Source organism: Apodemus sylvaticus, chromosome 3 (genome assembly GCF_947179515.1).
Source record: "Apodemus sylvaticus chromosome 3, mApoSyl1.1, whole genome shotgun sequence".
Lineage (NCBI taxonomy): Eukaryota > Metazoa > Chordata > Mammalia > Rodentia > Muridae > Apodemus > Apodemus sylvaticus.
In genome coordinates this window covers 86060645-86072626 of record NC_067474.1, presented here as the reverse complement: position 1 = coordinate 86072626, position 11982 = coordinate 86060645, and the positions used below count along the sequence as shown (strand labels likewise).

Sequence of the window (11982 nt, the reverse complement as noted above, 5' to 3'; positions counted from 1 at the left end):
ACTGGAGGTCAGCATGCAGAAGAATGTGAATTGATCCATCCTTGTCTCCTTGTACTAAGCTCAAATCCAAATGGATCAAGGACCTCCACATAAAGCCAGATACTCTGAAGCTAATAGAAAAGAAACTGGGGAAGACCCTTGAGGACATTGGTACAGGGAGAAAGTTTCTGAACAGAACACCAATAGCGTATGCTCTAAGAGCAAGAATTGACAAATGGGACCTCATAAAATTACAAAGTTTCTGTAAGGCAAAGGACACCATCAAGAGGACAAATCGGTAACCAACAAATTGGGAAAAGATCTTCACCAATCCTACATCAGATAGAGGGCTAATATCCAATATATATAAAGAACTCAAGAAATTAGACTCCAGAAAACCGAACAACCCTATTAAAAAATGGGGTACAGAGTTAAACAAAGAATTCTCACCTGAAGAACTTCGGATGGCAGAGAAGCATCTTAAAGTATGCTCAACTTCATTAGTCATTAGGGAAATGCAAATCAAAACAACCCTAAGATTTCATCTTACACCAGTCAGAATGGCTAAGATTAAAAATTCAGGAGACAGCAGGTGTTGGAGAGGGTGTGGAGAAAGAGGAACACTCCTCCACTGCTGGTGGGGTTGCAAATTGGTACAACCACTCTGGAAATCAGTCTGGCGGTTCCTCCGAAAACTGGGCACCTCACTTCCAGAAGATCCTGCTATACCACTCCTGGGCATATACCCAGAAGACTCCCCACCATGTAATAAGGATACATGCTCTACTATGTTCATAGCAGCCCTATTTATAATTGCCAGATGCTGGAAAGAACCCAGGTATCCCTCAACAGAAGAGTGGATGCAAAAAATGTGGTATATCTACACAATGGAGTACTATTCAGCCATTAGAAACAATGAATTCATGAAATTCTTAGGCAAATGGATGGAGCTAGAGAACATCATACTAAGTGAGGTAACCCAGACTCAAAAGGTGAATCATGGTATGCACTCACTAATAAGTGGATATTAACCTAGAAAACTGGAATACCCAAAACATAATCCACACATCAAATGAGGTACAAGAAGAAAGGAGGAGTGGCCCCTGGTTCTGGAAAGACTCAGTGAAACAGTATTCGGCAAAACCAGAACGGGGAAGTGGGAAGTAGTGGGTGGGAGGACAGGGGAAGAGAAGGGGGCTTACGGAACTTTCGGGGAGTGGGGGGGCTAGAAAAGGGGAAATCATTTGAAATGTAAATAAATTATATCGAATAAAAAAAAAGATGAGAAGATAAAAAAAAAAAAGATTACTAAGAGTCATTTTCAGAAAAGTCAAGTTGTAAAGTCAAGTGTCCAGGAATGCATAGAGGCAGCTAAGCCACCTGGAAGGAACACTTGTTTGTAGGCTGTGCAATCTGTTTCAGCTTTCCAACTTAGTGAGCTGTCACTAGTGCTGGAGTGGGTATTAGTGATACAACTTTCTTTGGGACTTTATGTCCTTGTAAGTATTGCTGCAACTTACAGATTTCCCATGGTTTGCATAAGCTCCCTGAAATATGACTCTGAGACTTAATTATATTTGAATAAATGTGTAGTTCTGCTTTACAACTAGCTCATGTCTAAATTATCCATTTATTTTATTCCAAATTCTGCCATGTGGGTGGTTACTTGCTTGGTACCCAGTTCTTCTGTGTCTGGGACAAATCTCCCAAACTTGAGTATTTTCCCAGAATTCATCTTTTTGTATTGGAACTTCTGTCTTTCTATTTCCTCCCTGAGTTAATAGACCAACAGCATTTCTTCCTTTTTTTTTTTTTCCTATATTCTTTGTTTATGTTCCGAATGCTTTCCCAACTTGGTACCCAGTTCTTCTGTGTCTGGGACAAATCTCCCAAACTTGAGTATTTTCCCAGAATTCATCTCTTTGTATTGGAACTTCTGTCTTTCTATTTCCTCCCTAAGTTAATAGACCAACAGCATTTCTTCCTTTTTTTCCCCCTATATTCTTTGTTTATGTTCCGAATGCTTTCCCAACAGCATTTTTTATTGTCAGGTGATACTTCCATACAAGATAAGGATTCTCTTGCATAATTGTTCACCAATATTTCTATAAATAACCCAAATACAACTCAGTGGTTCACTAACATGAACTTTGGTGGTATCAATACTTTGGTCTGTCATAGGCTCCCTATGGGGTAAGTTAACTAGTATGTTGCATCTCTCCAGGAAAAGTCTTGTGTCCACAACAGGGAAAATGTCAAGAAATACAGAAAATTAGTATTGTTGTTATGATAAAACTGACCAAGTTCATGGGGCTTTGGAAATAGGTTTTGAGTTGAATGTGGAAGAATTTGCAGCTGGATTAAAAAGTTCTTGAATATTGTGCATAGTGTTTCATGCTTGTTCTAGTGAAGTGTTAGAAAACTAGAATATCAAGAGAAATATAGACAGTGGATGCCCAACTCATGAGGTTCCTCAGGAAACAGATTCTATGAGGAACTGAGCTAGGAGTTACTTATGTGATATTCTGGCAAAGAATCTGGTTGCCTTCTGCCTGTTCCTTGAGCATTTAACTGAAGAAGAATTTAAAGGTAAAAGTCTAATGGTTTGATAATGTCTTGGTAATTGCTTACCATTTTCATCCAAGTCTATAGTAAGAGAGCAAATTTAAGCAGAAAGGTAAGAAACATGAAAAGTCTGGAAACTTTGATGAACACTAGTTGAAACGAGAGTGCAGATGACACAGCATCTGTCTTATTGAAGAACTCAGCATCACTAAAGTGAAAGCCCGGGGCTCTACATCAGGCAAAAGGTTCCTTGAGGGAAAGGCCTCACCTAAAGCCCAAACTAAATTCTGAAACTGAAAATTGAAACTAAAATCTGAAAAACTACCTTGTTCAAAACAGCCACCTAAGGAAGTATTTTTCAGTGTTGGTACACAGAAGTCTATACAACGACGGCCCTAGAGAGCCAGGCTTTATTCAGAATTGGTCCTATAACTTCATAGTGCCATCTACATTGTGCAGATTCTACTGGCATGAATGATGTAGGATTGAAGGGGTCCTGGAGTCTGAGATGAGGCAGATCATGGCAGGGTTAAAGCCTGACTATAAGGAGGTTCTTGAAAGCCATTGCATGTAGCTGTGAAGGTAAATTTTGTAGCTGTCAGAGATGCCAACGTTCATGGGATTTTCACTGAAGAAATCTGCAGGCATGGCTTAAAGCCAGATTAATAGAGAGGTTTTGCATGCTATAGGTAACAAAGATAGAGGAATGAGGCTGCTCATATGTTTGCAGAATAAATGATTCCACAATAAGTCCAGGTGCTAGACACAGAGACACAGGAGTAGTAAGAAAGCTTTCTAAATAAGCTAGAATGATGAGAAAGTAAGGTATTTAACTTACTGAGTTTCAGTTTTGCTTTGGCCCAATCACCTTTTGGGACGACCCCTGTGAAGGGACTCTGAACAGCATGGCTCTGTAGTGTCTTGCCCTACTCCCCCATTCCCTCTGCCTTGCTAAAAATCATTAATTACATTTCTTGAGCTAGGTATATTCCTTTTGTTGGCCACTTCTTCCTCCTGATTACCAAGGTCTAGCTATCAAAAGTTTGAAGTGTACCGATCAAAAACCCTATTTAGTTCACCTAATTAACATAGCCAATCAAAATACACTAGTACATCCCAGTCCATTCTAACCCAGCCCTCCTGTTATTCTCTTCTTAAACATTACACCTATAAACAGTTGCTGCTGTTTTTTCTGCCTCACTCATAAAGTAGACAAGGAAAACAAATGGCAATAAAGCCTTAAAGGTAAGGGAAATAAATAACATGATTACCATCAAAGCAATACAATTGTATTTCAGAGTCCTGGAGCTTGACACAAAGAAATTTTTAAATGAGCCTGAGACAGTCTGAGGGTTTCCTGAAAATGGAGGCACAAGGGAAGTTTTATTTTGTTGTAGCTATTATTATTGTCATTATTAATATTATGTAATTAGGTCTTGCTCTGCAGCCCAAACTAGCTTTGAACTCACAGCAATCTTCCTGCCTCAACATTCCTGGTGTTGAGATTAGAGATTTGAGCAATTCTGATTATCTGGACAAGATGAAAGTGAAACCATTTTTAAAGACACTATGCAGGAAGGAGTCATTGTCAAGGAAATAATTAGCTTTGTCAGTATAAATGTTGAAAACTGTAGGAATATGTATGTAACATCCATAATTCTTGTTTAGAGAATATGGTCTTAATCCTGTGACCTATAACAGCAACCTGCCTGCAAGATACGTTGATGTAGTCATGGCAGAAATGTTAGGGAGTGACCTTTTGATTGGATTTAAGGCCCACTCCGTGAGATGAAACTCATACTTAAAACTGCTAAAGTGGCCAAGAACCTACAACTAGATAGGTCATGGGCCTAGGGGAAACCCTATTACTATTCTTCTGCTAAAAAGATGGTAATTAAATGACTCCTGATGATATATTGCTATACCCATAGGGCAGTGCCTTGCTCAACCCTTGTCAGAGATGCTTTTTGCAGTAGATGGTAACAACACAGAGACCCGCAACTGAACGATGCACAGAGAGTGATTCTGTGGAGCATTCACACATTGGATGCCCCTTTCACCCCACTTTCCTCGAGGTTCAGGGATCTGTGTGGAGCCAGAGGCAGTGGGTGACTGCAAAGCAATAGTGTCTTCCACACACAGCAGGAATGATATCCTTTATGAAGTAACAGGACTGTGGCAACGCCCGATATCCACACATGATCAAGCCAGAAAAATTAAAATCCCAAAGTGAAAAGGGGAGGTAGAGGCAAATTCTTTCACTAATAAAGAAACTACATATGCTAGCTGAAGGCAGATGGAAAATTGAGTTTTCTTTAATGGAATGTCACTGAGTACATCAACTAGGCTCTGGGCTGGGCCACAGGGCTTGAGTTGTTGTTTTGGTCTTTTTTCTTTTGTTTAGATATTTTATTTTGTTTGTTTTGTTGAGAGAGAGGGAAGGAGAGAGGGGGAGGGCATAAAGTTGGGTAGGAAAGGAGGTGAGGAGAGGAGAATGTGGGAGAAGCTGGGACAGGGGAAACATGATTACATTTTTTTTTCAATACAAAAATTAAGAAGAATGCTTTCTCTAAGTGATTTTGGTATTCGTTTTCTCTAAGGCCAAGAAATCATGGAATGACAAAGTTTGTTTCTATTTAGGGGTATGAGAGATCAACATGACAATGAACATAACATTAGAGAATAAGGACTTCTAGTATAGTTTTCTTTGATTTTTTTTTTAAACGGGTTATCTTGTATATAGGCAGACATAGCACATGTTTAGAATTACAAAAGTATACATGGCTAACAACTTTAGCCAATTTGGAACCTTATCCTTACTTGTCCCCTTTGGTCGGTGCGTTTACCCTCCATGCCCAGTCAGGCAGGATCAGTATCTGGGGTGCAGGGAATTTGAGTAAGAGGCCTTTATGATCTGTGCTGAGTGCTTGTAGTAAGTCCCTCAAAGCGAGATGGTCAGGCTGTTGTGGAAGAAAGTCTGAGAGCCGGGTTGTGTCTTCGCTCCAAGGTAGGGTGGAGCCTACTACCATGGAGGTGGCCTTTGGCGCTCGGTGGCTCTGGGCGCCAGTCGTGCGGTTGCAGCTAGAGGCGGGCGTCTGGCTCTCCTGCGCCCCGCCTCACCCGGACATCCCCCGCCCGCAGCAGGTGGCGGAACCGGCCGGACCTGCTCCACTGGCCGAGCCCCGGAGCTCGGAGCCCCGCGGTGGCGAGCGGCGCGATGGAGGCGGACGGGGACCCCGAGGAGTTGTCGCGGCTGCGCTCAGTCTTCGCCACCTACGACACGAAAGGGTCCGGGCGCCTGGGGCGTGCGGAGTTCGGCGCGCTGTGCGCGGAGCTGCACGTGGCCGAGGCCGAAGCAGAGGCTGTGTTTGTGGGGCTCGACACAGACCGCGATGGCGCCATCACCTTCCCGGAGTTCGCGCGTGGCTTCCGCGGAGCGCTCGGTCGGGACAGCGCGGAGACCCAGGGCGCCTGGGACGCGGCAGAGCCGGAGAGCCCGGGCCCCGCGTGGCGGGACTTCCACGCGCGCCTCGGAGACGAGGCCCAGCTCATTCCCAGGTGCGTGGTCGGGCGAGCGCGGGAGGCGTGCGCTCCGCAACCGGGACACCCAATCTGTGAGTTGTGTTTTCTGTTCAACAACTGGCGGTGACTTCTCCGCTAAAGAAAAGGAAAGGAGATCTGGAGTTGCTGGTAGGGAAGGAGTTCAGGGTTTCCTGCAAGGCTGTGATGGTTGACACCTGTAGCCTCTAGCACAGCCCAAGCTGGCACACTCCCTGTGGCTCACAATGACTTCACCCGTCAGCTTTTTTTTCCTGCTGTTTTTCTGCCGCACTAAGAAGCTCCCCTCAGCAATTCGCTAGCTTGGCATTCTATACGATAGTCAAGTACTTGTTCTTTGCTAAGACGAAAAGAAGCTGCAGCATTACTGGATTCACATACTCATTGATGTGCACGACATCATTCGTTTTATTTTAAGAATAGTTTATGAAGTACATTTGTCTTTTTATGGCTGAATGAGAAAAATACTAGGCATTTAAATTATTAAGCCTCAGATGACTTGCTCAGTTAATTTAAAACAGAAATTTGATCCCAGGTTTTCTAAGCTGAAAAATCGCTTTTATTCAGTAAATGAAATGACACAATCACACCATGACCTTGCAGATAAGGGAAAATAACTAATTACCATGTCATTAACTTTATTCTCAGTGAGGGAAGGAGTATAGGGGAGATTTTAGGGTGAGAACTTCGCTCTCACCTTTGCTGCAATTCTGCTTTTCACTGGGATTTTTTTTCTGCTTTGTGTTTGGAATTTAGCTGCGATTTTATTGAGCTCTGGCTGTCCTTAATAAGAAAGGGAAAGGCTTCGTTTTAAGTGGGAGTTTGTATATGTGAGACTTGGTGTCAGAGAGAGGAAAGGGTCCCTGGAGGTTCAGGCTACTTTAGATTGCTTCACAGCCCAGGCTGCATCGTCCTAGTCTCTCCCTCAGGTAAGGGAATTCCGTGCTAGGAGGTTGAGTGACTCATTATATTGTAAAACTGGGTGTGAGGACTAATCCCTTTCAAGCACGTGGGAGAAAAACAAGCAAACCCCACAGTGTCTCCGCCAGGGAAGTAGGAACATTTAAACACTGTTGCTGTAGGCTATGCCATTTCTTCAAGCTATCTTCCCAGCACATCTAGTTATAATAATAATAACAATAATAATAATTTTCTTTTTTATTGGATATTTTCTTTATTTACATTTCAAATGTTTTCTGCTTTCCAGGTCTCCTCTTCAAAAACCTCCTATCCCATCCCCTTTCCCCCTGCCTCTATGAGGGTGCTCCCCCACCCACTCCTGTCTTCCCGCCCTGGCATTCCCCTGGGGCATTGAACACCCTCAGTCTCAAGGGCCTTTCCTCCCACTGATGTCGCAAAAGGCCATCCTCTGCCACATATTTGCCCGAGCCATGGGTCCCTCCATGGTTGGCTGCAAGCATCCACCTCTGTATTTGTGAGGCTCTGGCGGGGCCTCTCAGGAGACAGCTATATCAGGCTCCTGTCAGCAAGCATCCACAATAGTGCCTGGGTTTGGTGATGTATATGTGAAGGCTAAGGTCCACTTATCAGTGAGTTCATAACGTGTGTGTTCCTTTGTGGCTGAGTTACCTCACTCAGGGTGATATTTTCAAGTTCCATATATTTTCCTGAGAGTTATTACTTTTTAATTAACGATTTTAAAAAAAGTGAAACAGGGAGAGATGCTATGTATGAGTATGATCATTCCCTTTTTATCCTTATCTGATTTCAGCAGCAGATGTTTGACACTTAACCTCTCAAGGTTATATTGAGTTTTCTAGACTGGTTGATGAACCAGGACTTAGCATACCTAGTGGATGATTACCTTTCCAAATGCTGTCAGAGGTTATTAAATTATCAGTGTCACCTGATAGACCTGTCCTGAGCCCTTCCGATGGGAGGTTAACAAGTACAATGTTTGCCTTCCTACGTTGGTCTAGTGAAAAATAACCAAACTGAGGTGAGCCGCCTGATTGTTACCATGGCAGCAATAAACTGTTTGGCAAGTTGGGTTGCTGCCACTCCTCTTCCTCAAACAGCTGTCCATTTTTTCTCTCTCCTGTGTAAACTTGGTTAAAAAAAAAACACAACAAAATGAACACCCCACAACTTTTGTTACTGATGTTCTGCTGCAGTAGTTTAGGCAAACTCATTCTGCGAACTTTTCTGAATGACCCAAAGATGCCAAATACTATCATAAGCATTTTTCCAGACCTCTGGGAAAATGTCAAGGAAGGATGAAGTTCACATGTTTAATAAACTTATAGTGGGGCTGGTGAGACAGCTCAGGGGTTAAGAGCACTGACTGTTCTTCCAGAGGTCCTGAGTTCAATTCCCAGCAACCAGACTCACAACCATCTGTAATGGGATCAGATGTTCTCTTCTGGTGTATCTGAAGACAGCAACAGTATACCCACATAAAATAAATAAATCTTAAGGGAAAAAAAGCTTATAGTGTGTCTATAACATTTCTCAGACATTTCTTTAAATAATATTTACAGACCAGTTGGTTATTTTCAGGAAACCATAAATTATGAGTTCTAAATGAGAATTTTCTTTAATGTTTTGAGGACTTTAAAAAAAGAGATTTATTTTATTTAATTGTTTGTATCTGTCTTTGGGTGCAGCTGCCTTCAGAGACTGGCGGTGTTGGATCTGCCTAGAGATGGCGTTACAAGTAGCTGTGAGCTGTCTGATGTGGGTGCTGGGAACCAGACTCAGTCCTGCTTGAAGAGCAGCCAGTGCTCTTACCTGCTGAGCTATCACTTTAGCCCCACAGTCTTGAATTTTAATCTTCAAGAATTATGTGTGATATATTGGGGTTGTTTTGATATAAAATATTATGTTTTCTTCTGCAGTAATAAAGAAACTTCCAGAAAGACGTAGCATTCTAGCTTATTCTTTGACTAGTATTCTATCTTATTTGGGGGTGTACCATGCCTGTCTTAGGATGTATACATATCCAGTTTAAAACAGAAATATACTAGATATAAGAATGTTTCCTTCCCATAAAGGTAAAGCAAGTTAGTGATGACAGCTTCTGCACTTTAGATCATCCAAACAAAAATATGAGGTGACTTTATGTTTAAACTCTATAATCCACAATAATTTTGAAAGCTATATTGCACTGTTGTTGAGGTAAATATTAATAGAGTTTCTACTCCACCTTAGATCTCAAATAAAAGACACAAACCTTTCTAGGTATAATAAACCCTAAAAACACTCTATGCTATTTTGCCCACTTCCCTCTCAGTAGCTCTGATATATCACTTGTCATGTTCTGCCTAGGCAGCTTTTATTCCTACAGGCCAGCCCTCATGATCGTGTGCTCATGATCCGTGCTACCCCATGCTACCCCTTGGCAACTTCTCTGTTCTTATTTCTCCTGATCCCTGCCTTAGACCCCAAGATGAGAACTGAAGCCCCGCCCGCCTGCCTCTCTTCTGCCTAACATCAGACTGTAGGCATCTTCAGTCTTTATCAACCAGTCATGTGTAGCTTCGGGGGCAGCATTTATACGTCAAAAGCTAGTGTAAGTGAGGATCTGCTCGAATGAGAGCAACCAGATCTTATGGCATAGAATTTAGCGTTTGAATATAAGTAGCATCAGACTAACTCACACCAGACTGCAAAAGAATGTAAATCTTTATGATGTTTGTCAATACATGCTTCATTTTGTTTTCTCTTAGGAAATTGAGGGACTACTTCGCTTACTTTCTAGAAGTTCGTTACTTGTAATTTTGCATCTGGTAGATATAAAGATAGAATGTGGTCTTATAACAGTGAAAATAGAGTATGAGACGAGGTGAAGCTTCAACACCAGAGGAAAGCTGAAGAAGGAAGCGAGGTGTGGTGTTGCAGGGGGTGAGGGTGGGGCAAAAGCTGGTAGCTCCTGGCAATCCAGCTTTCTTTTGCTTTCCCTTAGCCATTGCTGATGGCTTCTGGCATTTACCTCCCTTTCACTATCCTAGGGAGAACAACGGCTGGGATGTGGTGTTCAGATATAGAGCAGACATACAGTGCAGCCTAGACAACTTCTGGTGCCTGGGTCATTATATTGGTTAAACGGAGTTTTGTGGAGTTTTGTTGGGTGAAGGCTTGGTTCTTGTCTTTGCAAAGAGCACTGAACGCCAGGCTGTTTTTCCTCATTCCTTGGGTAGATCCCACCGCTGTTTTAAAAGTTCCTGATGATCATGTCCCATACTGAGTGGAGGAAGATTCTTGGTTCCTGTCTCCCAGAAAAAGGAATTGACCAGAGATGGGTAGACAGTAGCAGAAACAGGTTCTTCCAGGGGCCCGGGGGGCGGGGGGGAGGGATGGGGGTAGGGGGGGAGGAGGTAAAAAAAGACACCGATTACTTATAGAAGAATTACAGCTTTCATCTTAGAAATTCTGGGTTTTGAGAGTCCTTAGGACCGGTCAGGCTTTCCTGTTCAAGCTCCATTAGATCTCTTTTTCTTTAAGCTGACTGATTCTTTGGCAGTTTCTTACATGTGTATAATTCAGTCTAGCTGCATTATTCCTTCTAACCAATCTTACTCTCCCAGAATCAACTCCTCATTCTACCAAGTGTCTATCCCATTTGCAAGTCTTCTTTTTTCTTTTTTCCCTTTGATTGTGGTCTCGTCAGTTTAATTAGGTTCATTCATGTGGGCGCAGGTGTGCAGCTATTTCCTTAGTCGGAGATCCTATAGCTATGATAAAATTCTTGCAGAGGAAAGAGTTTATTTCACTTTACACATTTCAGGTCACTGTCCATCACTGAGGGAAATCAAGGAAGGGGCTCCAGGCAGGAACTGAAGCAGAAGTCATGGAGGAGTGCTGCTTACAGGCTTACTTTATTAGCTTACCAACCTACTTTTTTACATATCTCAATACCCCAGAGGTAGCATGCTCTACAGTGGCTGGCCTCTCCCACATAAATCACTAATAAAGAAAATGCCCTATAGACAGGCTTGCCTATAGGCCAGTCTATGGAACCATTTTTAAAATATGATTACCCCTTCTCTTTAGCTCTAGATTGTGTTCAGTTGACAAAACAATAACAACAACAACAACAACAACAAAAACTATACCAAGCCAACCAACCAAACAAAAACAACTACCAGTGCAACTCTCCACTAGAGCATGAGTAATTAACCAGTGGCTATATCACTGAAGACAACTATTTCTTGTCTCCCCTTGTTACCTCCACCTTTACCATAACCCTAAACTGCCATTAGCTCTCCTGGTTAGTGTGCAGTCCTAGGAGGCTCTATACATTTATGCTGGTATGTTAACTGGCTTGGTGTTGTGTAAGAACTATGCAGGCAGCCACAGATGCTGTGCCTGTGAGAATCACAGTCATGCCATGCCCATGACACAGCCCACCTTCTTTTAGCAGAGCTCTCACATTCATTTATCTTCTTTTAAGTGCTCTGTACTGAGCTTGGGAAGGACTAACGCTGAGCACTCAACACTATTTTTCTCAGTACCTTGACCAAGCGTGACTCTACATTAATGTCTATTCACTGGATAAAGAAGCTTTCTAAATTAAGGCCTAGCACAGCATTAATCTATGGATATAAACATAAATGTTTTAGGGAAGTTTGACAATATGTCCATTCAGCAAAATGTATTTTTAACTATGGTGATTTGATTGAGACGTCCCCTGTAATCTTGCCATCTGAATACTTGGTTCTCAGTTGGTGGTGCTTCTGGGGAAGGCTTGGGACTTGAGACCTTGATGAGGGAGGTATGTCACTGGAGGCAAGCTTTGAGGATTTGACAGCCTTTGCGGTTTGAGTTTGTTCTTGAGGCTTTCAGCTTAGGGTTCAAGAGGTGAGCTTTCAGCTGGTTTTTCAGTTGCCTTGCTTACCTCCTCTGCTCTGACATTGTGCA

General features: G+C 42.5%; 1 protein-coding gene across 1 annotated transcript in view; it reads left to right on the top strand.

Annotated features, from left to right (window-relative positions):
- Window positions 1-5761: 5761 nt before the first annotated feature.
- Rasef (RAS and EF-hand domain containing) overlaps window positions 5762-11982 on the top strand; it is a 64346-nt gene continuing 58125 nt past the window's right edge. Inside the window, exon 1 of the mRNA XM_052176668.1 lies at window positions 5762-6102. Coding sequence (XP_052032628.1) covers window positions 5762-6102 — 341 coding nt within the window. The remainder of the gene's footprint in view (window positions 6103-11982) is intronic.